General features: G+C 34.0%; 4 protein-coding genes across 5 annotated transcripts; 3 read left to right on the forward strand and 1 right to left on the reverse strand.

Annotated features, from left to right (window-relative positions):
• The first annotated feature begins 7005 nt into the window (after positions 1–7005).
• LOC128683497 (uncharacterized protein) lies at positions 7006–8368 on the forward strand. Of its 2 annotated transcripts, none has more exons than XM_053769193.2 (4): positions 7006–7195; positions 7401–7512; positions 7974–8089; positions 8214–8368. In XM_053769193.2, the coding sequence occupies exons 2-4, from the start codon at positions 7401–7403 to the stop codon at positions 8310–8312; spliced, it is 327 nt and encodes a 108-aa protein (XP_053625168.1). In that variant the 5' UTR covers positions 7006–7195; the 3' UTR covers positions 8313–8368. The 2 variants fall into 2 exon arrangements, with proteins under 2 accessions (XP_053625168.1, XP_053625169.1); XM_053769194.1 differs by having other exon boundaries at positions 7028–7046.
• Positions 8369–9220: 852 nt separating this feature from the next.
• On the forward strand, positions 9221–22157 carry LOC128683430 (uncharacterized protein). The gene is made up of 11 exons (XM_053769067.2): positions 9221–9324; positions 9805–9990; positions 17164–17220; positions 17651–17778; positions 18333–18508; positions 18703–18780; positions 19407–19504; positions 20055–20195; positions 20478–20574; positions 20741–20888; positions 21438–22157. The coding sequence occupies exons 2-11, from the start codon at positions 9806–9808 to the stop codon at positions 21521–21523; spliced, it is 1194 nt and encodes a 397-aa protein (XP_053625042.1). The 5' UTR covers positions 9221–9324; position 9805; the 3' UTR covers positions 21524–22157.
• On the forward strand, positions 9998–17003 carry LOC135309686 (adenylate kinase 9-like). Its single transcript, XM_064437054.1, has one exon. It carries the CDS (start codon positions 10548–10550, stop codon positions 16620–16622), a length of 6075 nt encoding a protein of 2024 aa, XP_064293124.1. The 5' UTR covers positions 9998–10547; the 3' UTR covers positions 16623–17003.
• Positions 22150–27119, reverse strand: BBS9 (Bardet-Biedl syndrome 9). The gene is made up of 11 exons (XM_053769068.2): positions 26129–27119; positions 25752–25840; positions 25339–25603; positions 25027–25135; positions 24804–24945; positions 24393–24713; positions 23844–24311; positions 23385–23701; positions 23033–23208; positions 22687–22816; positions 22150–22562 (listed from the first exon to the last, which is right to left on the reverse strand). Exons 1-11 carry the CDS (start codon positions 26383–26385, stop codon positions 22308–22310), a joined length of 2529 nt encoding a protein of 842 aa, XP_053625043.1. The 5' UTR covers positions 26386–27119; the 3' UTR covers positions 22150–22307.
• Between the last annotated feature and the right edge of the window lie 376 nt (positions 27120–27495).

Raw genomic sequence — 27495 nt, forward strand, 5'->3', positions numbered from 1 at the left:
GGCCGCCTCTGGAGGCTGCATAATGAGCCGGTGTTGCCGATTGATCCGCAGGCTTTACCTATTGTGAAGCTAAAAGGCGCAAGTTGCCGCTAGAATACTTGGAACTTTTGACTGGACTGATTTCATCATGAAGCAACCTTTATTATAAAAATAACTATTACAACGTTGCCACTATTAAAGTTATCGTTTAAAGAAATTGGGCGATTATTTATAATTTCAAATTTCTATTTTTTTAATAACAATGACAATTACGTTAACAATAACGTTTGAAAATTTAATCCTTTCTAAATTTGTATAATCACCTGTCTTTTCTAAGAAGAAATAAGCGACATAAGTTATTTGCTTCAATATATACTTATTCCTAAAATAATAATAACTGTTTCTTTGTCTTACTAGCTGTGTATATGTGTTTCAGCGTTGTCCACTTCTGAAGTCATATATAAAAGTCTAATTTGAGACATATTTAAACAATAAAGGGGGAATCTTTTCCACGTCGGGCACGGCGAACGAGTTACAAAAGCATATGTTTTGAACTAGAGCGCACCTTATCATTTACCACATTAAGTGCACAATGATTATAGTAATCTGCTCATAAGGGAACAATAGCTATGCACTCCGTTCGCCACCACATGCGCACTGCTTCTACAGGATGTTCATTCGTTACCATAGGTATTTTTTATTAAAACATTTTCTCTTCGCAGATTTTCAGATTTTGTTCAAGTACCTAAACCAATGGCATCTGTTAGATTAAAAATGAAATCTGAATAAGAATGACAGAATAATCATCTAGATTAATTATTTACGGTCATATAAGTCCTGATGTACTGTAGTACATGGTTATATATCAATCATGGTTATATATCAATTTCAATCATTGCATCTTGGTCTATCGCTTCCACGAGACTTACCTACTACCTAAACGTAAAACGCTGAACGAAGCTACGCATGCTGCTTCCAACATGAATTCTTCATATAATTCTTATCTCCATATACGCCAGCCAATTTATTGTGTCTCAAGCTTCTAATTTGTGTTTATATGTAAATGTTATATTTAAGTACAAATATATTTCAGTGATAGAGTAACAACTTAAAAATGTAGAAACATAAAACTAGAGTCTAATCAAATATGAATGTGTGATCTTTTATAAAATAATTGTTTTATTAAAAACACAACACCCTATAACACATTGAACAAATTTAATAGAAAATATGACCCTTTCACTGTTCCACATAATTAAGGAGTGCGCGACGGCACAAAGAGTCGATCGGCTACATGTTGTTAACTACGTTTTATTCCCCAGAATCGGTTGACAATGGCGACCTACGGCACCCTTTCTTCAGCAATTTGGAGAACAGCGGGCTCCGGAAGTCAGGACTTCGCCCTGGTATTAAGATCCTTGGCACTCCAGGACTCTCATTGTGAGGACTCCGCCCCGTCAGACTGCATCAGCACGTGACACTTACTGAACTCACTTTTCTTAACAAAATTTTGACAAAAGTTTAATGACGGTTTTTAACCGTTACAAGTTTATTTACTTAGCATAGTTTAGAATGTAAATAATCCATACTTCCATACTAAAATGATAAATTTTCCTTTTTTACTTTGTTATAATACTTATAGTAATATTAAGTATTACGTAGGTATAGGTTCCTAACTTTAATGTATGTCATTATACATCTACGAATAAGTATACATGTTACAAGTAAGTATTGTTTACTTATTCGTTTATCTAGACACATATGTACTTAATTTTATTCTTGTAATCGCATAGATTAGGTGAAGTATAATCTTAACTCAAAGGATATTTTACTACCCATTAGGGACATATAACTACCTACTGGTAAGTATTATTTAAAGAAGATGATTGGCACAAAAATTAAACAAAAATTTATCGTCGAATCCCAGTTGTGACCTTCTTCAGCCATGAACCATTGATTACCGAATTACCGATCGCGTCGTCTATATTTACCTCGCCGATTAAGATAATAAATATGTAATCTAAACAACGCCAAAGCATTGTTTTGCGTCGGGTATCGGCGTAATGACGTGAATTAAACCAGATCGCTAATAAAATTAGACCCACCAGGTAATTTGACTAATTTCGCCAAAATCGACCTCTGAATCAGACTCGCAGATTACAAATACGCCGAAATTTTTTGGAATCATGTTCCCTAATCAGGAGATACAGCGTAATGCGTGATTATGACTAATGTTCCATAATGTTATACTACGCAAGTAGATAAACACCTAAAACTTAAGTTGTTACTTAACTGCATTTTGATACCTACGCTAAAATTTTCAATGTAACAAAATTAAAATTACACAGGAATAAATTTAATTTATTACTTTTAAAACAACTCTTGATTTTCATCAAAAATACCATTCGATCCATCAACCAATTTGATTTACCTACCCAAAAAAGGAGTCATAATATGATCTCAGAATTCATATTTGTACGTTGTTTTAGGTACCTATCAGATCACAAGCTCACAAGTTAAGAAATCCTGGTCTAGATTATATAAATCTAGCGGCCCATCCCGGCGTCGTTCGGATGAACTTATACCGAATAATTTATCTATTTCTTTGTGAAAACCGTACAAAAATATCTCCAATACATTTTGATTTTATCGCGTTCATACAGACAAGACAGACAGACAAGACGGGGGGGGACTTCTTTTTATAATACCTATGTAAAGTGATAAAGATTCAATAATAGCTAAGTAGGTACTTATAATGTGCCTCTATACTCCTTTGAACAAATTACATTTTGATGTATGTTTTCATTTTAATCTCTCCATTTTGTGCTGTCGGCAACCGTAATGAACGTTCGCGAAGAGCTCTAATTAATCCGCCATATTAGTTAATTGTTCCCGCCCTCTCGCGCCGCACCGCTGACCGCCACGCTCCAGCGTCCATAAATTGCTACTATGTTTTGTACACATTGCTTGTATTAACCCGTATTCTTTGCTAAAGATACGTTTTAATAGTTTAGTATTAGGACTGACATTTAGGTACACGGCTTTTATTTTAGGTACTGTAGTACCTAATCATAATCGCGTAGGTATAGGTACAAGTTGAAGCGGTGGTGGTGTAATGGTTAAGACTGTAATGGCCCGCCTATGGATCGAAAGGTCCCAGGTTCGAATCCTAATAGTGCCTCATCTATAAATAATAAATATATTAGGACAAATAACACAGATTGAGCTATAGACCCAAAGTAAGTTCGAGACTTATGTTATGGGATACTAGCTCAGCGATACTATATTTTATAACAAATACATATATAGATAAGCATCCAAGACCCGTGCCCATCAGAAAAAGATCATTTTTCATCATGACCCGACCGGGGAGCGAATCCGGGACCTCTCGGTTCAGAGTCAAGCATTTTACCATTGCGCCACTGACCGTTTCCGGTGAAGGAAGTGAAAACATCGTGAGCAATGGAAAACTACTCAATTAATAGAGCTAAGAAAGTTGTTGTACCTAAACATGTACATGATGTATGATGTACAAGATAACTACAAATAGTAGGTACTTAATAAAAGTTTCCTTCTTGCCAATGTTAGTTGCTTATTCTTCTGCTTTTTTGTTTGGTGCTCAACCAAGTTTCTAATAGGAAGAACTTGTTATACTTAGTGTACCTAATCATGCGGAAACAGTGATTAATAAATATTTAATATATCAACAATTGACTTTACCTATGTAGCAAAAAAATACCTAGGCTGACATTTACTTTTTACTTAATTACAGATTTTTCACAATGTAATTACTTTGAATTATGTTATGCAGTAGTACCATATAGGTACCTACATGACTAGGTAAGTAGTACCTACCTATATCTGATCCAATCACAATCATGCTCGTACCTACAGGCCTAAACATGGATAGAAACCAGGTGATAACATAAATATTTCTATATTAATCATCGTCATCCCGCTCTCGAATAGATAGGTATAGGTACTTAAGTACAAGGTATAAATAAGTACTTAATTTTTGTACAGTAATAAAATTTCCCTTTCCGCCTTCTGACATGTACCAACCTATTAGCAGCTTCAACCGATTGAGACAGAAATTTTGTACATATGTTCAGTTTGGATGAAAGTGCATTATTGTGAAAGTGACGCATACGCATGTTCTGATAGTACACCCAGGAACGGCCCCATGCGTGGGAACGGTTTACTGCGCGGACATGATTTTGAATAAGATCTCTCTAACAACAATAAATTCTTGTTTCAAATCTCACGTCTTTGTAAAAAACTTATTCGCTTAATTTGAACTGAAAATACAGACCATACACGAATTGGTCAGTATTTTTGATTTCGCAGCGATATGCGATGCGAGCGAGCCGCAGGCGAGGGGCGTGCACTGGCCGGCCAATGGCGGACCGGTGCGCGGCAAAGCCTCCGAATATTTTCCTTTTTTACCGGTCAGTTACATTAATTGATCTATTTGCATATTCTTCACATTAAAGTTTGGAAAATGTTATACATATATTTATGTAAATGCTTAATGAATACCTACCCACCTTCGCTGTATCTACGGCCAAAGCCACCCTAGGTACTTACGACTAGGATTACTAGGAATGAGATTGTTTGCATTCCGTCAAATAATTAGGATAGATGTACATAATTATATAATACAAGCATAGCCACAAATCTAATAACTACTAGATAACTCTTATTTATCAACCAGGTCTTAGGTAAGTGCCAACATACACATACCAAAACCTATATAAATCCACCGCAAATATTTGTGACGTAACCTTTTGTGACGTAATCACTGAATTTATCCTTATAGGAAACAAATATTTCCTTATAGGAATTTCGTAAGGCACCTGCACTACGAAATTCACGCCATAAAAGCCTTGAATGAAAGCTAATAATATATAAATATATGTATATTAATTTAATGAAGTAGGTACCTACTTATTTTTAAATTATTAAAGTAAATAATATAAAGTGGCATTTGTTAATAGTCAGCGTAGTCAGGGTTGTGATCATCATATGGAAATACACAGAACTATCTACTTTCTTGGTATGTAAAGGAATATTTACCAAATTAATAATAACTAAACTACTGTGCTGGTTTCCTCACTATGTTCTTTCCCTAAACTAAAATAACTAAATATAAAACTAATAATTTCTACGTACTCGAAATAAAAAATTACAACGCCATCTATTGGTGAGTAGCTATTTGGTTAAGTTTTCTACTTTGGAAACAAAACAAAAAGGAAAGCTACACTGAAAAAAAAAATGGTTGCTAGTAGCTAAAATTTAGCTGCATATCACCAAAATCGAGTGACTACTAAACTGAGGGCTACAAGTAACTAAAACATGTTTTGTAAACAGAGTTTAGTAATATTATATTAACTTCTTTTAGGTAACTGGTGATAACTTAGTTTTGTTATTTGAACTAAACTGTTTGGCTGTCAATAGTGCTCCGGTAAAGTTGCTTTAGCAAAGTTACTTTGGCTAATTAAAGCTAAAGTGTTAAATAACTAGTAAATCTAACAGTTCAGTAAGAAATATTAAATTATTTGTTTAATAATTAATGTTAAGGTGTGGTTATCTCTTGCTAATCTGTTTCATTACTAGTAGACAAACACTTTATGTGGAGGTAACAGCATTGTTTGTTTACCTGCTCCTGTTGGTTTATTTACCAGTAGCTGGTCCTAGATCTGCTATTGGACCTGGATCTACAGGCCACCTTCAATATTATTGGGATGTACTGGATTGATATGATTAATCATATCAATTTGTTTGTTGGATTGATATGATTAATCATATCAATCCAGTAAATCCCAATAATATTATCAAATGGTGTCCTGCCCTGTGGATGTATATTCAGGTCTAACAGCCACCTGAACATAGGGATAACGGGCTAAGTGCAATAATGAATAAAAAAAATTATAATATATAAGTTATTTTTTTGAATTATTTATTAAACATGTTAAAAAAAATAAAATAACACAATTTAATGTCTTGTCATTCACTCAAGAAAATCCAGATTATTAAATTTAAGTTACATACGCTGTAGTATCTCCATTGTATAATAACTGGTAATCAAACACCAATATATTATAAAACATAAATAGGGCTAATAAAAATAAAGAATAGTTAACCAAATATTAATAAGACGTATGTATACGAATAATGTAACTGTCAGAGATTCAAACAGGTTTCCGACTAAAAATAGTACAATATGCTAATATCATTTTTAACCGAAGTGTATACATGAACATAAGGCTCCATTAATTGATTATGAACGTGACACCTAAATTGTCTAACCGGCAAGTGTTGAATAAAATATTATCTACATTTCACTGAACAATAATAAAATTTCACAAATCTTGTTTATTTTTTACGTGTTTTACCTATTTCATGACTGAAAATGCGTGCGAAACAATTATTGTTCTTCAATATTTTTTTTATTGATCACTTTCCGTACCTAACCTGTGCCTGTTGAGATTTATCATTTGGGTGGTGCAATAGTTACTGCAAATTTATCCCGCCAGAGAACAGCACTGCATGTTAGGTACACAAGAGCTTTGCCGCCTTTTGCTATGTCGATTAAAACTTAGAGTACTTTATTAATCCTTTCATTATGTAAGCATTAGTTTGTGAAAATATACAACACTGTAGTATAATCGGCTGCCGAAATATTGGAAAAAATCGTTTTCCATAAGATAAAAAACTTCGAAAACTATGGGATCAACACTGTAGAAAAGAAGCTTGGAACACTTCACACGTGAAGACTTATTAAAATATGGATTTCATACAGGTATAATCTTCAGTCAAATTCAAGTTTATATTAGTTTATGATCACAGTTGACCAAATATTGCAGAACATAAACTAAAATAGTGTTATTATTTTCAGGATAATCCTGCTGCTGCCATTCTAGTCTGTTCGTGGCTGTATAGAACTATGGAATGTGCAAAATGTATATATGTCAAAGTCAAGCAAGACAAACTAAACTATAGTGACATTGACAATGGCAATAAGCTACCTTTACATAGATAAATAGATAGTGGAAGGAAGGAAGGCTGTTAGTTGCTTCTAATTACCTATTTAATTTTGTAATAATCCTATTAAAAAAATTTACCTAGGTATATTAATTGTTTTAAGACTGTTATTTCTCTGAATAGTTACTTAAAAGTTTCAATTATTTGCGGGCCAATCCTAAAAACTAACAAAGTAAGTTGGTGCCTGTTTTTTGTAGATTTTTTAACTATTCAATCATATCAGTTTGTTCATTTTATATTAATGTGCTTTATAGGTACGTGTAAGTGTAGAGATACTTGTATTACAAAATTCATAACATAGATATATACGTAAGTCTTATAGTTAAACACTGACCTACATCCTTATCAGAATAGGCTCATATTCTACTCATCTACAGATGCAGCTCACGTCAGACCCTCGTCGAGCAGATCGAGAGCGACGTTACAAGCCTCCGCCACCAACATCTGCCCCAGCTGAAGATCTTACTACAGATTATATGAATATTTTAGGCAAGCTACCATTCCTAATGAGTACTGTAAAATTGAATAGACCTATATATAGAATAGATTTATCTATATTATGGTAAAATACCCGTTCTCTTAATTTTTGCGATATGAAAACTAGTTATTGGTTTCATACAAAAAAGCATCCTTTAGCTGGTAGCTTTTACTTGCAAAACATATATCATGTCAAATATTTTTCAATAGGAATAGAGTTATTGCTTTGCTTTAGTTCTGTATTAGTTATTGTATCAAATTCTATATCTATTCAATAGGTTGGGAAAAATGGTATCAGTATTATTTTCCACTTAAAATATATTCAAAGTTATTCACAATTATGTGAAACCAATGTCATTCTACTGAAGGTCACTAGTAAAAATGAAAATTGTAGTAACCACTAACATTAAAATTTACTTATTATCAATTAAAATTACCTTCATGAACAAAAATGATTTGTTTTTTTTTTTCAGGAATGGTATTTTCTATGTGCGGCCTTATGATGCGCCTCAAATGGTGTGCCTGGACTGCAGTGTTTTGTTCCAGTATCAGCTTTGCTAATTCAAGAGTTTCGGATGATACCAAACAGGTACTTTAAACCTTATCATGAGTATTAAAAAAGTTTAAGATGATAAAAAAAACAAACTTCAGCCATAAGGCCAATTAGAAATAGTATGTAATTTACATAAAAATAATTGTTTTGATGATTACAGATTGTTAGTTCCTTCATGCTGTCTATCTCAGCGGTGGTTATGTCATATCTTCAGAATCCTGCTCCAATGTCTCCTCCATGGGCTTCATTGACGACATGAAATTAAATTGTAATTTTGTTTATAATATTATGATTATATGGAAGTTTAACAATTTACTCTTTTTATTTATCAGGTCCACATTAGTGTTGCTCATGTAGCTTTTCTTTATGGCTTCGTGATGTTGACAGATCTTTTGATGATTTAAGTAAGATTTAGTGCATATTTTACTATCAATATCGTCGACAAATAAGTCTGTGGTCGACAATATAGTATCGACTGCCCTATTTTGTTCCAGTATCAGAGTTTCTGATGACACCAAATAGGTACCTACTATGGAATTAGTAGGTACTCTGTAGAACAAAGTACCTAGTTCATGGTACCTACACTACTTTTACACCCGTACCATAAGTATTGAAAAAAGTACATTTAAGATTATTTAAAAATAAAGACATTTTTGGTAAGTTTCTTGTAAATATATTGTAGGTGCCTATTATGTGGTACCTGAATGCTTAGGTACAGAAATACTTTTTGCTCATCCTAGTACCTACAGTAGAGTTTTGAAAGTATTCTCTTATTTTTTGTACCAACATCTTTGCTTTGCTTTCTTTATGACCATATTTTGTGTGACAGAACAAAGACTGACACAATCCCGCGCTCGCTTCAGGAACTCTTATCCAATCCTGCATGTTTTAAACCTTTTTATGAATTTGTAACAAATACTTTTATGGAAATTTGATTGGACTTAAAAAAATATTTATATTTTTGGTTATGTTTTATTTGGATTTATTACTAGGCCTATTAGGCCTCAATTTTTGATGTACACTACAGACTTGGCTTATGCCTTCTTCTTCAGTGGATATTAGCCACTCTTATTTATATATAAATATTCAATACAAAAGACTTGGCTGTATGGGCTAGTACCCTTTGCCTCCTCAAAAAACGAGGGAATAAACAAAAAAAAAAACAAAGACTGACAGTACTGACAGATGAATGAAGTGCGGTGCAATGCAAAGCTGGAGCACCATAAGCACACGCGTACCATATAATATTTTATCTTAAAATAATTACAAAGGTCGGTAGTAAAAACTATGATTTATTGTTGCTATCATTTTAATTTAAAATTAGTGATTTCAACTAGTGACGTATTAATATGAACATTTAAATTCGCACGTAGGCATTAGGTTATCCAAACTGCCTCTACAGCTAATTTAGTGTACAAACCTATACTGTTACACTGAGATTGCATTGTATTCTTTAAAACGTACATCATATTGCAAATTTTTCTCATATCCTTGAGCCTCACTGCCATACTTAATCACTATCACTACATAGTATAAACCAAAGTCGCTTCTGTCCATATGTATGTTTAGATCTTTAATATATGCAACGTATTTTGATGAGCTTTTTTAATAGATAGAGTGATTTAAGAGCTTCCTCTTAAATCACGTTTAGATGTACAATTTATTATAGTTTTATCCAAACAAAGCCAGGACGGCCTATATATTTTAAATATTATTTCCTGCTTATGATCAGGTACTTATTTAACTTTCAGGATGCCGCCTAAAAAGGTAGAGGAACCGGAAAGAAAACCTCTCATTGGCAGAGTTGGTACTAATTTGAAAGTGGGAATAGTTGGAGTGCCCAATGTTGGAAAGTCCACATTTTTCAATGTGTTGACAAAGAGCCAAGCAGCTGCCGAGAACTTTCCATTTTGCACCATTGATCCTAATGAAAATAAGTATAATTTTATTTACCTAATAATTTTTTACTTTCTCAAAACCCATATCTAAACATAGTTATTATAACTTGTTGTGTCACTAGAGTATGAAGTATGTTGCTGGATGAAACTGTTGACTAGTTTTCTGGCATTTGACATGATCATACACATAATTCTAATTAATATCATAAATGTGAAAGTAAGTTTGTTTGTTACCTCTTCACCATGTAGGCTACCATTTTAATTCCAGGAAAAAGTATGTCAATAAATTATGACTTTAACAACTACAGTTACAAATTGATAAAGAACCAATAATTTGTTTCTGTATATATATAAGAAAGTTATCAATGTATAAGTATACTGAATATTAATATGATCCTGTAAACAATCAGGTATTGCACTATGTGATACAACTCCATTTTAGGTTCTCAATTTGTCACGATATTTAATTTTTTTTCCGACATATAACTCAATTTATATCTCAAACATGGAATTATTAGATACTCATTTCCATGATCACAATCATAGTCAAACCTACCTTATTTCTTATGTCAAACATGCTGGCATTTCATATGTAAATGACAACCTCGAAAAACAAAATGATGTCAAATATTGACACTATCAAATTTTTCAATATCATTATAAGTTTATTATGTAATACATATATTTTGTTGAAAATGATAGAATATGATCAGTATAAAAAAAATGTAGAAATTATTAACAAATTTCACTATCAAGATTTATGTGTAGACAAGACTTTTGTGTACAATGGAAACATAGGTTTGCTTAAAAAGGGGAGAACAGAACATAAAGAAAAGAAAGATGCTCATCTGGCTGCAGCTGTCTTGGGCATTAACAATACTGGAATTCCTTTACCTATACATTCAGAATTACATAATATTTGGACAGATACGGATGCCCAAGAGTTATATGTGCGTTCAAGACCTACTTGTTATTTAATACTGAACAAACCTGGTGCAGGTGCTTACACCCTTGGTGAAGCTATTTCTAAAAAGTATAATTGTGTTCACCTGTGTCCCAGAAATATTATAATTGATGAGATGGACCAGCAAAGCCTGACTGGTAAATGTATGGATTATAACATGAGACATAATAAGGTCTTAAAATTTGATACAATATTGACAATATTGAAAATGAAATTGGAATCTCCTGTTATTAAAAATCGTGGATATGTAATATCAGGTATCCCTCTTGTAACTAAAGATAGAGATCTTAAATACTTAATGACAAGTTTATATTCAGAAGACTCCTTTGATTTAATGGAAGGTATTATGTATGATTTGATTTGCAATATGAAGAAAAAGAAATCAAAACCACCTAAAACAGATATAGGATCAAATGCTTCAGTAAGTTATCATGAAGAAATGCAAGAAGAAGCTCAGGTGGAAGAAGAACAGCTTGAGGCTGGCGAAGAAGAAGAGGAGCCACAACTCACGGAACTACCCAAGTTTATTTTAGAACCATGTTCTAATGTAATATACTCCCGAAAACCTTATTATGATACAAAACAATCAGTATTACTTCAACAGTTGGATTCTTTGTTTAACTTATCAATCAAACCAAATATTGTACTTTACATGACTTGTCCAGATATTGATTTGGTGACGAAAAGGAGCCATAAATATATAACTTATACAAATGGCTTAAACACTGTTGAACATTTTGATAAAAAAATTGAATCTGAAATCAGGTGGCCGCAGAAATATGTTTTAAGTGATTATGAATATCCCCATAGTCAACACATTTTTAATCCTAAATATAATTGCAGACAACCTACTAGTTTTGTGGAAAACGTTATAGAGCAGTTGTGTAATTATAAACAAAACATTTTACCCTTCTTAGAAAACAAATTAAAGGAATTTGAACCTAAACATGTAATTAAATTAGATGCTAGAACCTCTAACCATGAAATAATGCATTTAATAACTCAAACATTCATCTACTTGCCAATAAAACCAGTTCTGATACCAGAACCTTTGTATCTCGAGGAACCTCCAGATGAAATAGAAGAATTCTGGAAATTTATTGAAGAGTCCAATGTTATTCGAGACGGCGGTGTTAATTTTAATCGCTTTGCATCCCCTTGGTATAATAGATGCCCTGTCGAACTAAAAAATCGACAGTCTGTAAGAGGGAAGCCCAAGTTAGCAGTTTCTTTTTTCAAACATGTTTATCTATTATCTTCTCCAGATGCTGTAATTTCATTCTGCAGAAATCCAAGACCTTATTTAAAGCTTAGATATTTGGAACCGACGTGTAGAGTTATAACTATAGGCACTAAGAGTTCTGGTAAAACTATGGTTTCAAAATGTTTATCATGGTTGTTTGACACACCTATTATTTGTTTTAAATCGTTGGAAGAAGTTGAAAGAAAGAAAAAATATGAAAGATTTTCCGAAAATGTATTATCAGAAATAAGTGCCACAATAGAAGATGCTAGATTAGAAAAGTGGCATAATATAGAAAACGAAAGAATTAATCAGCTGGATATGTGGTATTTAAATGTTTCCACTAAACTAAAGGAATATATACCTTTGCTCAGTGAAATACTTAATTACGCTGAAAAACAGAAAGCTCAGCAAATCAAAGAAGAACTTAAAAAATTAAAAGAACAAGAAGAATATGAACCTTTGGAAGAAGAACATGAAATTGAAAGTGTTTCTGAAGATAGCCTCCCACAAATAAGCCAGGAAACGCTAAACAATTTCAATGAAATACACCAGCTGTTGTCGTTTCTACCTTTTCTAAATGACATAGAAACTTGTGAAGCGGCAGTCAGTGATAAACAAATATGCATACAATATGCACCCCAGACTCTAACAACAGCAACAAAGATACCTTCTATACCTTGCTTAGGCGAGGAAGACGTTACGGAAGCTATCAAAGAATACATAATAACTAATGATTTACAAAAAGAAGTTGAACCTACTATAGAAGAGTTGATGACAGAATTGATTAAGATATTGTCTGAAATCGACACTACTGCTCAGGAGGCCACAAAATTAAAACACAAATATGGAAAATATATCATTGACGATTTTCCTTCTAACCCTGAATATTGGGATCATCTTAGGGATCAAAAATTTTTACCTGATTATACAATTGCAATAATTGAGAACAGGGAAATTAACGAAGATATTTTGGAGCACTATGCAAATGTAGAAAAAGCGACTAAAAATTATTATTCAAGATTTATGTTAGCTAAGGATCCACTTATGCGCATCAAACGCGAGCTTAAAGGAGAGTCGTCCACTGAAAAAATGGATGTTAATGTTGATGTTGGCTTTGATTCACTTACAAAAGCAGATGATGTTGAGAAGACACCCACAGATGAGTCTCCTTCTTTTGCCGAGAAAATAGAAAAGTTTAAAGAAGATTGGGATAGTATAAAATTAAAATTAGAAGATAAATACAAAGTATTCATCGAAGTAGAAATAGAAGCAAAGACTGATGTTGCAATACTTGAAGAAGTTTTGCTAAAATTACGTACTGGCTATTGTGTCCCACCTGAAATAAACGAAGGTGACGAAGCCGAAGGATTAGATGATGAAGAAGTTACACCAAAAGATCTTCTTGTTTATAATCAGCCGCAATTTTTAGGTGATACAAATGTATATGGTCCTATAGCATATCATAAAGACCGAATCTTATGGGAGGGTAAACCTGAATTTTCTGTAAAGTGTGATAATAGATTAAACTATTTCTCAAAAGAGGAGAACATGCAACAGTTTCTAAAAGATATCACACTTTACCAATACTATAATTTCCCTTTTAAAGATATGCCCGCTTTAAAAATTTGTGTCATCGGTACTATTGGAAGTGGAAAAACTACAATTTCCAAATATCTTGCAAAAGAACTAGGTTTATTACATATAGATTATGCTGAAGCTATTAACGATTTTATGAAGCCAAGACATATGAAAAGAGTAGGACGACAATATGAAAATGCTTTTACTGATACTCCAATGGATGAAGGTGGTGCTGTAGATTTTCAAATGAGTGAAGAAAATGAAAATCTCTTGTCTGATATACTAAGTAATGAGACTGAATTACGTCGCATGATTTATGAATATTTCGAAAGAGGTACAGGGATACTACCTGTTTTAACGCAAAAATTGATTAAGAAGCTATGGTTTGATGAACCTTTTTGGAGTACGGGGTTTGTGTTAGATGGATTTCCAAGGTTACCCACTGAAGTAGAAGATATGATGCCATGTAATTGTATACCAGACTTAGTAATTCAATTAGATAGTGATTCAGAAACAGCATTAAAACGTATGTCTCCTATAATGTTCAAAATGTGGAAAAGTCAATTAAACGACGCAAAAGCAAAAGCCAAAGAACATTTGGTTTTGGAAAAACAAGAGTGGCTGAAGATTATAACCAGGAATGTGGTAATTAAATTGATTTGTGAAGAAATTCTTGAAAATGTGTTCTTTGCAGAACCAACAACAAAACTTTCCGCTCAGAGCTTTGTAATGGATGCAAATCCAGCAGGTGACGCTCACATAGATACTAAATTATTTAACACGTATAACGAAATCGTACAAGAAAATCCAGAACCTACTGATCAAAATGTGTGGGAACACCCAGATGAAGCACGTGAAAGAATTGATATGAGGTTGGAAGGTATATATGAAGTAGATGATGAGAATATTCAAAATTTAAATGAAGCTTTATTAGAACAAAAGATTAAAGTCACAAATATTAACAGTACAAAGCCATTGATTAAAGTTTTAAGACTAGCTTTATCTAATGTAACCAATCTTAGAAACCGTAATCAATCATTTTTCGAACAAACATTTATAATTAGCTGTGACATTGCAGAAATGTTACTGTCGCATGGTTATTATTTCTTTAGCAAATTCAATCGTATGTGCCCCGTCTACGTTTTCGAAAATCCACATGCCATTTCAAATCCTTACAAAATAAATAAAGTAAAAAACAACGTATTTGCAATATTGCATCGAGCCTATGTTTATTTTATTAACGGAAAAGATAATGTAATCAAGTTTAGAAACAATCCACTACTGTATGTAGAACCAAACAATATTAGATCATTCTTGGAATATTCGGTTGGGATAGGAATTATTGGACCACCAAAATCTGGGAAAAGTTCATTGGCTGCCAAGATAGCAAAAAAATATGGATTTTTATGCTTGTCAAGAGGTGTAGCATTGCGGCATGTTTTAGAAAATTTTCATTGGACCGAATTAGCATCCAGAATTGTAGTAGCGCTCCGAAATGGCGAATGCATAAGTAGCGATATAGTAATGAAAGCGGTGCATGCTACGATTGCAGACCACCGTGTAGTCACACATGGTTTTGTATTCGATGGATTTCCAGAAACACCTTCAGAAGCCATGGAGCTCGAAAAAGTAGGTCTCTATCCCCTTATTATTTTTGATATTGATTCGAACGTAGACAAAATTGTACGTAATTCTCAGAATGAATGTTATATTGATATTCTTAAAAGAAAACCACCTTATTCGATCCCATTTATTAATCACCGTTTTGATCACTGGCAAAAAAGAAGCTATAGCGTGCGAGGGTGGATAAATGATGATTATCAAAATATGTACGTTATAAATGGAAACATATCTAAATGGCAATGTTTACAAGAGGCTGAGATTTTGATAAAAGATATCGTTCTGAAAGTATACAACTATATTAAAAACGTTAACTCTGGTGTAGTCTCTATGGACGGAATGTGCATTTCGAATGCAACATTCGAACGTAGAATGTCAAATTATAAAAATCTTTGTCCTCTTTGTTTGCGTAAAAACGTTTTACGCCACAGCAGTTTCCCTGTTGATAGAAAAGGTATATTGCAATTCAGGAATGAACTTTTCTGGGTATGTGAGGACCACAAGAGTGACGCATTGAAACTTCCACATCTGTATCTAGTAGCCAACTATAATATTAGGGTACCGGAAATTCCAGCTGTTATAAAAACTGTAAATCCTACATTCGTATATGAAAAAGGTATTTGCATAGTTACATATGCAGATAACCTTCCTGGACAAAAGATTGTTAGAGGCGATAAGCAGTTCGCTGCAAGTTATCGTGGAAATTCATATTTGTTCTGCGAGGCGAAGTGCCTTGAAAAGTTTTTGGCGAAGCCGCACGCTTATTGGGATATAACTGTTTTCAAACTAAGTAAACCGCTTCCTGTACTAGATCTAAACCAACTACCGAATTTAGGATATTTAGAACAGAGTGTCGGAAATATTATTACAAAAGCGTGTTGTATGTTAAATGCCTTACGACCTAAGTATCCCGGTCTCAGTATTCAGGTATCGGGGTTAATATATATAGGCGTATATTTGAAATCCCACAATCACAATTTTGATGACACTGTTTTGAATTTGTACATGAAAATATTGAAGACCTATGAAGCGAGATGCAAATTGATGATTGACATAGGCTTGCGTTTGCGCTCTCGAGATAATCCGTTTGCAGAGTACCCGAAGTGTTGCGGAGACGTACTAAGAAAGGCCATGTCCGATACTACGGCCGTTTCTCATTCTAGTCTTAGTATTCTTAGCCATTCAAATATAAACATGGGTGAAGAATACCTGGGTGAACAGAGTCAAAGTCTTTCTAATAGTACTAATATAGAGGATCCATAAGCGATTTAATATCTTTGTAAAATTTGAGTGAGCAGAAAACCTATCACTTTTTTGCAAAGTAACATTATTTTAGTCTATATTTTTGTTATTATTAGTATTAGCGTACTTTTATTATGAAATTTTGCATAAAATTGGAGAAAACACTAAGAATTTTTTGAAGCAAAGTACATTTATTTTCGCTGTGTTCGTCCGTTCTTGCGCGTTGCAAAGTATCTAAGTTATAACTCTATACAAAAAAAAAGAGAGGTCGGGCCACGGATGAAAGAAATAGCAATATTTCTAAAATAATTTCTTTATAGCAGTGTTTTCTTCAGTTTTATATCTAACTTCATGATTATTATCGATTTTCTGTTTTAGAATAAATAAAACGTCTTAAAACAACTGCGTAAATTTATTATTTCGTACAGAAAATTTATGTTTTCATTTACATTGTCATTTTTATGAGCATGTTATCATTTGCAGGTGCAGTATTATTTTTTTTATTTGTATCTTTATTCTGTTGTACGGAAATCTAATAAGTTGTATCTGTTTCAGCACGTAGGGTGCCGGTGCCAGATGCGAGGTACGATTACCTGTGCGAGTATCACAAACCAGCAAGGTGAGCAGTACTAAGTTTTGTTGGCGAAAAAATAAAAATATCGTCATTTGCCTTTCCAACGGGAATTTCGGAAAGCCCTCTAAGGCGGCCTGTAAACGCTTGACCAAATTAAAAAGTTTAATTTTTTATTAGATTTATACAGCTAGCATCCACCGGGCCCGGGATATCCTTTAAAGTTCATTCATATAATATATTTAGATTAGATTATATATTATTGTATAGCACTATATTAGAGCTAGTCGTCTTAGAGCTATCCTTCTCCAAGGAACTTACATATCAAATTCCAACATTCGACTTCCCATATTTAAGCTGTGTAAAATAGTCATTGATTATCTGTAAAACGTTACTGATTAAACATAATATGTTGAATTTAAATATGTTCAAATCTATAAATTGAAATAAAAAAATAAATAAATGACGTCGTTTTCAGCAAAGTCCCGGCGTTCCTGAACGTGGTGGACATCGCGGGGCTGGTGCGCGGCGCGGCGGAGGGGCAGGGACTCGGCAACGCCTTCCTGTCTCACATTAAAGCTTGCGATGCCATATTCAACCTTTGCCGTTAGTATTTCTTAAATGAAGAACAAATACACGTTACCAATCTATAATTTTATTATTATCTAGGCCTCCCGAGGAAGTTAACAAAATATGTAATATGAAACAGTCGGATAAAGGATCTAGTCCTACTTTTTAATTTTTTTTCTATTTATATTATTTTGGTAGTTCAGTTGGAAGGACTTAGATTCGATTAAAATTTATTTATAGATTCAGTTGGAAGGACTTGTATTCGATTATAATTTATGGATGGACAGAAAAAAATATTGATAATATAAATAAAATAAATAAATATTATTATTTGTTAAATAAAATGACGTTTCTAATTTTAAAACGTTTCCAATGTTAATCACAGGGTCAAGTATTTATCACGCAGGCTACTATAACCAGTCCAATCGCGCATGCCCCACATGAAATTCATATTATTTGATATCGAAAAACCTATGAAAGACCATATTGCAACCATAGATTTTTCAATGTCGCTCAATATGAATTTATTTTTTTTAAAAGGGCTTTTATCTTTACAAAAATTTAAATATATATATTTTGTCTGTACAAAGGCGCGTTTGAGGAGGAGGAAGTTATCCACGTGGACGGCGACGTGAACCCCATACGAGACCTGGAGACTATCGGCGAGGAGTTGAGGCTGAAAGATGAGGAACAGCTCTTGCAGAACTGGGAGAAACTGGACCGGGTCGTCAGCCGCGGCGGGGACAAGAAACTCAAGCCTGAATATGTAATAATAATATTTTGGATTCTAAATTTAGAATATACCCAATCCCAAATATTGGACGATGGAGATGAAAGTCGTGAAAAATATTCGAAACACTTGATTAACTAACTGTAATTAATTTTATGCTCAATAAAAAAAAATGAAAATGTTAATATTTCTAATGAAGTAAGTTTTAAATATGCAATTTAATATTACAGGATGCGTTGTGCAGAATTAAGGCCGTCTTAGTTGACGAAAAGAAACACATTCGCTTTGGTGACTGGAGCGCCGCCGATGTAAGTGATAAAACGACCTATTAATTCTTTAACGTTTGAAACAATTTCAACATTAGTCTGTAAGGACCTATAAATATTTTTTAATTCGGTAACAACGTTTGCCCGCGGCTTCACCCGCGTTTTTTTCCCACGGGTGCAGTTATTTTTCCGGGATAAATGATGATGTCCTTCATCCATACTCCAAACAACATAAATGCAAAATTTCAAGAAGATTGGTTTAGCAGATAAACTTACTATCGCGTTATAATATTAGTCTGTAACGTCTCCAAATAAAATAAATTAACGAAACTAATTGCCTTGATATTTCAATTTAAATAGCAATCACGTAATACATCTCCCTCCAGATTTATCTCCTTTCGATTTCTGGAAAGTTTGACTCAACTTCTCTGGACAGTTGTTAGCCTTCATACGGAAGAACATTTTTAATTTTTCAAAAATAAGGTCATTCTTACAAAATATTTCTATTAATCAATTTTGAAATAGTAGTCAGATGCACCCTTTTCTTGTATCGGATACATATCTTAGGTCATGTTGTAATTTTTTCCACTTGGAAGCTCGAGTTAATTAAGAATAACACCATTACTATTATTGCACCCTATAACGGAATATTTTTCTTTATTTTTCAGATAGAAGTATTGAACAAATATCTATTCTTGACATCGAAGCCAGCGTTATATCTCGTAAACTTATCGGAAAAGGATTACATTAGGAAGAAAAATAAGTGGTATGTACCCTTTTATAATACAGCAACCCGTCCTGGCTTCGCTCGGATAAAAACATAATAAATTTTATTCCTAAACCTTCTTCAGGAATCACACTATCTATTGAAAAAACCGCATCAAAACCCGTTGCGTAGTTTTAAATATCTAAGCATACATACACAGACAGCGGGAAGCGACCTTGTTTAATACTATTAGTGATACCTACTGATATTTATCTAACACTTAGTTGACTAAAGCTAACTATACACATGTGTCGTTCTGCGAGAAAAGGTACCTTATAGACTAGCAACCCAGCCCGGCTTCACGTGAGGTCTAAATAAAAGTGAAAAGTTCATCAAAATCAGTAGAGCTTGGAATCAGACAGACACGGAGGGCGACTTTGTTTTATACTATGCAGTGATGCGCATAATACGTCGCATAATCGTCGTCCCTAAGGTACCTTTAGCCGTAGAAACTCACATAAATCTCTAAATATTCGATATACACGATATACACATTTTCAAAGAGCATCGGCCATGCACACACATCAATTTCATACAACAAATTTTGCAGGTTACCAAAACTGAAAGAGTGGATCGACAAGAATGACCCAGGAGCGCCTCTCATCCCGTTCTCGGGCGTTTTAGAAACCAAACTCATGGAGATGGACCCCGAGGAAAAGAAAGCCTACCTGAAGGAACACAATATTACCAGGTAATTATACTATCTTGTCGATATTTTTATTCCTATCCCAATCCATGTATTGGATTGGTAACCGAGTTTATTTTGTTTTTTCGAAAACGTTATATTAAGAGTTTCAAGTTTTCCAAAAATGTTGAGACACAGAAAAAATGTACTCAAATAAGTAAATAATAATTAAACTTACAAATGAATGTCGATTATTTCATTTATTTCAAGATGACGAAACTCTTTTCTGATTACCCTGTTTTTATGCTAACCAAATTTTAAAAAGATATATTAATTTTAATATTGCAGTGCATTGGACAAGATTATAGTAGCAGGCTACAAGGCGTTACAACTAGAATATTTCTTCACAGCCGGCCCCGATGAAGTCAAAGCTTGGACCATTCAGGTTAGTAGTTATGTCCTATGACACCAGGGTGTGTTACTGACGTGCGTTGAAGTAAGCTTTGATCCGTCTACGGATGTCAACATGAAGGACGACACAGCGCGACTGAGCAATGGGGCGTGGCAGCAACACCGTTGGAGTTAAATTTTATATTTACTTACAATTCCAGAAAGGCACGAAAGCGCCGCAAGCGGCGGGCCGCATCCACACGGACTTCGAGAAGGGCTTCATCATGGCCGAAGTGATGCACTTCAAGGACTTCAAGGAGGAGGGCTCCGAGGCCAGCTGCAAGGCGGCCGGCAAATATCGACAGCAAGGTTGGTTGTCTCCCACAGAAAAATACGGTGGAAAAGATAAATGTAGGCATTTCTCTCTTTCACCGTTTCTTTCCTTGCCAGTCTAGCCATTCTTTTGAAAAGTTTAGATCGTCCCGCTATCTCATTGGTCGGCTTTTATCCATGCGGAAATCTTCGTCATTATTTTCTCTTCTTCATCTGAACATTTTCCCGGTTCCTTCTTGAACCGTATAGCGTCTGACGCTAGGTTCCACTCTCATCCTTTTTTTTCTATATTTCTCACGGTAGTCGTTCTTAGTTATTGGCACGCAGTCCTCCTGACAACATCAAGCCAGAACCGTGTACAAATCTCGGAATCGTGTATTTCTTAAATTACTAATTCTAGCTAATTTAAGACCTTGAAATCAGCGTTATAAATTGAAATCTACACGTTTTCACGTAAAAGTATTTAACCAAAAATTAGAAATAAAGCATTACATATTTTAATTTTCCCAGGGCAAAATAGGTTTAGAAAGGCGTGAAATAAAACTTTCAGTATTGAAATATTATATCAAATAATTATCGTTCCAGGCAGAAATTACCTAGTGGAGGACGGCGACATAATATTCTTCAAATTCAACGCGGGCGCTGGACTGAAGGACGCGAAGAAGAAATGACGCGACAAAGTGATGATGCTGATCGTACACATTCTGTACCTCAACCTCGTACTCTATACATTGCTGCACGTCGCTTGAACATAGCTTGTAAGGAATCTTAAGGAATTTACCACTATGACGTAGCTTACCATGCTCTCGAGACTATTCCGAAGTACAAGAAACACAAGATGGAGTGGGGTAGTTGCCTATGTAATGCATTCACATAATTAAACACTATAATCAAATGTCTTTTTGACTCCAACATTTGAGGTGAAATTTGTATTTTTCTCGCATATATTTTTTGTTTTTGAGACATGGAAAAATGTATTTAACTTGACTTGATGCATAAAATAGTGAAGTCCCTATTTTATGCATTAAATGTTTAAATAGGCAACCACAAGTTGAACAATATGTTTTATTGATACATAATTAATTTATATTACTTTTCTGTGATAATTTCAGAATTTCTCCCAATATCGGTTTTCAATATCTGCATATTATAATATCCGCGTTGTGCTTCATTAAACTTACAGACAAAAGAAGAATATTTTGCTGTGTCTGATGCATTTATCTTAGATCGTTGTAGGATACGCCAGAGTGAATCTAAATATTTATATTTAACTCTCTAATGGAATAAAGCTTGTTGATGTTTGTACAGTGTAGTTTATTTGTATCATTTTATATTCTCTTAATACATAATAATAATAATGTACATATACGCATTTTAAATTGCCTCACTATTGTGTAAACTCCAAATCAACAATGCTTTTTACTTAAGGTCTTAAATTAGTACGTTCATATTGATCTATAAGACTTCTACGAATTCTTCAATGCGCGTATAAGTTTTCTTCTCAACATTTGGACTCATATCATCAACAATGGTTTCAGAGAACATTTTTTCCAAAACCATGCGAATTTGTTTTAAGAATCTCTTCAAGTTAATGTTAGATAAAATGCCTTGTTCGGTAACTGGCGCCAACTTTTCCTTGTCTTTTTCGGATTTCTGTAAAACGTGGTTCAGGATATAAGAAATACTCTGAGTAACCGATTCTTCCCATTCCTGGAATCAAGAAAGTTGTGTACATTATATCTACAGTTCTTTTTTTGTAATGAAACTAGAGATTAGTTCAATAATTTATTACAGGTTTTTTTGTTATCTCGTAGTGGCTAATCAAATCACTTACTTGGTATAAGTCGTAAAGTGTGTCCAAAGCCAGCATTTCCTCAATCAGTTTGATTTTGAATTCGTCCTGGGTAGCTCGCTTCAAGATGTAAATAATAAGATGACCTACGGACGCTAAGTTCCCTCCAGCCCTAAAATGCGATGAATGCAGGATATTTAAAATTATCATTTTGTTTTTAATTCATAGGTGTTCCTCAAGGTTCAGTTCTCGGATCTATATTATTTTTATTTTATTTCTTTCTACTTTTTTCTTGATACCAAAAAGATTTACGTTGTTAATAGGTAAAACAGATTTTCGTTAGTGTTTTTAACTAATTGTGACAAATAAGTATGTATTGACTAAGTACCTATTAACATTTTCTCTGCATTGTAAAATTTCCTTAACGGTGTCGACGAGGCGGCCGTGCGTGTCCCTCATGAGGAGCTCCAACGGGCCGCAGTCGCGCGGCGGCAGCGACCCGTACTGCACCAGTAACTTTTTCTGGACTAGTGTGAACTGTTTCTGGAGCACGTTCAAGTCGTCCTGAAATATCATGTCTGTAGATTTATTAGTGTCAGTTATAAACTCAAAACCTTCACGAGTTTTATATCTAGTCATTCGCTTTTGACATTAGTGACCCAAGTTCGTTAGAAGAGGATATCTTTCTTCTTATCATGTATGTAAAATGAAGACAAAGACAACATTACCAAATTATTCACCTCAAATTTCTTCAACTTTGTTCTTTCTTTTGCGTGACTCTCAATGCTTTTCAAAAACCTGTGAATCAGTTGTTTATTGGTTTCCTTTTCCATTTCGATGTGATATTTAAAATCTTTGTTACCCATTCTCGCGTAATGATCTTCAAGCTTGATTATGAAGTGATCCATTACTGCTATAATTTCCGAAAAATCACTGGTTTCGACGCTGTAATAATTTCCATGTCCTCTAATTGTTACATTACCCTTTGTATTCCTGTACATTAATGTGATGACATTTGGGTTACTCCCGTGTTTTAATAATTCCTCTTCAGCAAAATCTGTCACATTAAAATAGAAGAATACATTTGATAGAGCACCAAATCAGTTTATGTGCATGTCATGGAATTAGCGGAGTACCTACTAATTCCTTGATGCATATATATGTATGACATGAAGTATATGACAATATTTGAAATTCACCTGTAAATATTTTTGCAAGTTCTATGCATGGATGGTTCGAAGTAATACGTAACTCTAATTCATTTTCTGACGCTAAATCTGTTGGTGAACAATAAAGACTCATTGGCAACATAATGTATTTAGAAAATACGCCAATCTTGCCAACAGAATCTGTTATGGTGAAGAATATTTCAACTGTAGTTTGTGCAATGTTCGTATCGCTTGTCATGAAAACTTGTGTTTCTATTATTTCACTTCCATTTATTTCGTCTAAACATATTGTCGAATCCGAACACGCAAAAGGTGGATTGCAATGATAAGTTATTTGAACACTTTGAATGAGTTTAGGGTCGTCGCACGTCATTATAATAACTAAGGGACACATCAGTAAATGTAAAACTTCATCATCTGAATATCCTTTTAGATTTTGTACTGGTTTTCCTACATCCGCCTTGATTTTAACGAGTTGGTCGATTGAATAGCTTGGTTCTGGAAATAAAGCATTTGGTGTATAGATATTTGATGTAGATGTTATTGTTAAACTTTCCTAATCTGATTTCATTATATTACCTTCGCCTTTATTACCCAATATTCGTTCTAATTGTTCTTCAACATCGTCCAATTCGGCTTGAATCACATCAGGATCAATAACTTCGTTCATCATTGAACCAGCATTTACGTTCAAATCTGGTTCTGTTCCCATAATGTTAACAGTGACTACTCCATCAGCTGACAGAGTGATCAAGCCGCCTGGCAGGTATCTCAAGAAACATCTAGATATAGCTATTGCTTTGTGCAATAAGTCACATGACCATAATAATGTAGTGCCTTCGTAAACAAATAACTTCGAATCCTCTGAGGACACCATTATTAGCAACCTTGCGGTTGGCTCTGAAAAAATAGTTTATCTGTTCTTTTACACAGATTTTCACTGAGCAATGTATGTTACATATTAAATTATTGTAAAATTTTTTGAATTACCATAATACCAGCCAATTAGATATGCATGGAAACAAATGGGAATAAAATCAAACTTTATCATGTACTTCATGAGCCCATTATCCTGGAAACAGTATAAATGTCGTTCCCCCAGAGCCACGACGCTTGAAAAGTTGCTGCTGGTCTGCAACATAATCATTGTGTTACGATTAGTCAAAAGCGCCAAATAGAAGAAAAAAGCTATGTTAGTTTATAGTCGATTTACCTGTATGACTTGTACCGTGGATATTTCTTCTCCTGCGTTGTAAATCCATTGCGGTATATTTTTCTTAAGTCGCGCATTTATTTCGCTGAACTCTCTCAGCTGTTGGTAACTACGCGTTATAAATGTATTAGCATTTGCAGCCTTATGACCACGCCGGACGACATTATATCATGAACGAGCGAGATTGCATGATGTAACGACATCCGAGAAACAAAAGTTTAAGTAGAATTTCTCATAAATTAATTATCTTCACTTAGATCAATAATGTTAAATGTGAGTTTATAAAGTAACATTATGCAGTCAATTATGTACCTGTATATTTCTAACACCCACGTAGATTTACAAATGACGAATAAATCGCTGCTAGCAATATAACACACAGGACCTGGGATGATTACGTCAGCGAAAATGCACGTGAACAAAATCGAAGCCTGATCAAAGAAGCTGAGGTGGCCATCCAAGCTCTGTATGCAGATGAAATCTCTGCTCTTAACGTTCCCAAACGGACCGTAAGTTAGACTGTGTGCTTTTTGTGGAAACGAATGTTTTATCACAAGTTCCAAAGCATTTTGCTCCCCTAAAAAAAATTAAGTAGGTAACATCACTGTGGCTGAGATTTCTGGGAGCTGATAAATTAATGCAGTTTTCATGTAGGACATTATGTTATGGCTTTCTACGTAAAGAGTAAAAATGATTACTTATTATCAAATGGGTAGTGAACTAACCGGCATCAGTGTGTCCTTCTTTTCTACGTAACTCGTATATGGCATAACACTGGGGATGTAAAACAATTATTTGTCGGTCTGCAGCACCCCTAAAATAAAAAGAATTAAAAGTCGAAAAAGTAAATCTGTACCTTTGTTATTTTTTATGTCTGAACTAGATGGAGGTAAGGAATATTTTAATAATAATGTAATACCACAGTAAATGGACAAACATACAGATCTATACCTAAATTATTATATGCACTTTGCGGACTAACTAGTATACCACGGAGTACATTTATATATACGTATGTAGTATACCTAGGTAATATCTACATGAGAAGCAAAGTGCGTCACAAAATGGGAGTAAGCCAATGATAATAAGTAGTAAAACTCACGCTAAAAATTTGCCAGTTTCTATCTGTAGTATTACATCGCTCAAATGAGCTTCTAAAAGTGTATCAGATGTTTCTTGGTTTGGACTTGGTTTGTATATTTTGAGCAAATATTCTTCGCCGACCAAAATACAATCCCCGTCGCTGTATGAACTAAATCTATTCACTCTCAAACAGCCAGCATTCTGGATGCCTGACTTTATTTCATTATCTTGAAATTTGATATTTGACCACCAATGCTTAACTTTAAATATCGACATTATTGTAATACTTGACAAAATTAAATCGTAATCCTCATGTTAAAGTACCTATGCATTGTATAGTTGCGTCTTAATTACCATGACAACCAAAATCGCAACATAGGTGTTGCGATTGTGGAAAAAAGTCCATGCAGTCACATCAGAGAAATATAGAAAACATTTGATGGATTTCCAATAGGTAACAAGGTCTTTATTTAATTCCGTGGCGTAGCTAGCACCCGGTGGGGAAGTTGGTGGTGTTACCGCCATCGAAAGTAAAAAGCAATAAATTTTATATGGTAAACGACATGGATCATTCAATATTTATATTTAAAATATTAAACAAATAACAAAACACAATAAAAACTAGGATACAGAAAAAATATTAATAACTTTCAATTATTTAATCTTTCATGCGTTGAAAGATGCATCTCAGCTGCAAACTGAGATTTATCTTCAAATCTAAATTTATATTTTGTATTGCTTTGTGTTCGATAACAAGCTTAATAAAAAGTAAATGGGGGAATTCCCGAATTATACATAAAAGCTGAGCTAGTGCTTGTGGAGGAATCCCCGTGGAAGACAATTGTGATAGCGATTTAATCTTTTTTTTTCATGTTTATACATTGTTCCTAAAGTTGAGTCCGGGTGGGTGACACCCCAAAAAAAGTGACACCCTGGTGCGGCCCGCCCCTGCCCCCTCTAAATCATAAACCCTTTTTAACCAACCCAAACAATCAGTAAAAGTAATTTAAATAAACCACGTCCACTACACTTACTTCCGTCCGGCGAATGAAATAGGTTAGTTGCCAGTGTATAAAATAAAATGTTTTTAAAATTCACACAATGAAACACAATAATAAAACTGAATAGGGCATATTACGCAAAGCTCAGCGCAGATGGCGCTACTGGTACAACTAAGGTACACAAACTTATTGCCAATGGAGGCAAAAAACGCCAATTTCCAATATTGTTGCAAATTTACTATCAAAAATGCCTTCTACGCAATCGTGATGCGAGTTTAAAGGAAAAAGGAAATATTTAGTGGATTATCCTGAAAATACTAACACTATTTTAGGTTGTGTTCTGCATTATTTGGTCAACTGTGGTCATAAACTGATATAACTTGAT

The sequence above is a fragment of the Plodia interpunctella genome, chromosome 3 (assembly GCF_027563975.2).
Source record: "Plodia interpunctella isolate USDA-ARS_2022_Savannah chromosome 3, ilPloInte3.2, whole genome shotgun sequence".
Classification (NCBI taxonomy): Eukaryota; Metazoa; Arthropoda; class Insecta; order Lepidoptera; family Pyralidae; genus Plodia; species Plodia interpunctella.

What these genes read in the sequence shown, in the direction of transcription:
- LOC128683497 (XM_053769193.2), top strand. Translation starts at nt 7,401, where the DNA reads ATGCAGCTCACGTCAGACCCTCGTCGAGCAGATCGAGAGCGACGTTAC. An exon ending in AGATTATATGAATATTTTAG is followed by an intron (nt 7,513 to 7,973) that starts GCAAGCTACCAT and finishes TTTTTTTTTCAG; the next exon opens with GAATGGTATTTTCTATGTGC. An exon ending in TTTCGGATGATACCAAACAG is followed by an intron (nt 8,090 to 8,213) that starts GTACTTTAAACC and finishes TGATGATTACAG; the next exon opens with ATTGTTAGTTCCTTCATGCT.
- LOC128683430 (XM_053769067.2), top strand. Translation starts at nt 9,806, where the DNA reads ATGCCGCCTAAAAAGGTAGAGGAACCGGAAAGAAAACCTCTCATTGGC. An exon ending in ATTGATCCTAATGAAAATAA is followed by an intron (nt 9,991 to 17,163) that starts GTATAATTTTAT and finishes TTCAGCACGTAG; the next exon opens with GGTGCCGGTGCCAGATGCGA. An exon ending in ATTAGGAAGAAAAATAAGTG is followed by an intron (nt 19,505 to 20,054) that starts GTATGTACCCTT and finishes CAAATTTTGCAG; the next exon opens with GTTACCAAAACTGAAAGAGT.
- LOC135309686 (XM_064437054.1), top strand. Translation starts at nt 10,548, where the DNA reads ATGACAACCTCGAAAAACAAAATGATGTCAAATATTGACACTATCAAA.
- BBS9 (XM_053769068.2), bottom strand. Translation starts at nt 26,385, where the DNA reads ATGTCGATATTTAAAGTTAAGCATTGGTGGTCAAATATCAAATTTCAA. An exon ending in CCACGGTACAAGTCATACAG is followed by an intron (nt 24,946 to 25,026) that starts GTAAATCGACTA and finishes ATTATGTTGCAG; the next exon opens with ACCAGCAGCAACTTTTCAAG. An exon ending in ACTTGCAAAAATATTTACAG is followed by an intron (nt 23,702 to 23,843) that starts GTGAATTTCAAA and finishes TTAATGTGACAG; the next exon opens with ATTTTGCTGAAGAGGAATTA.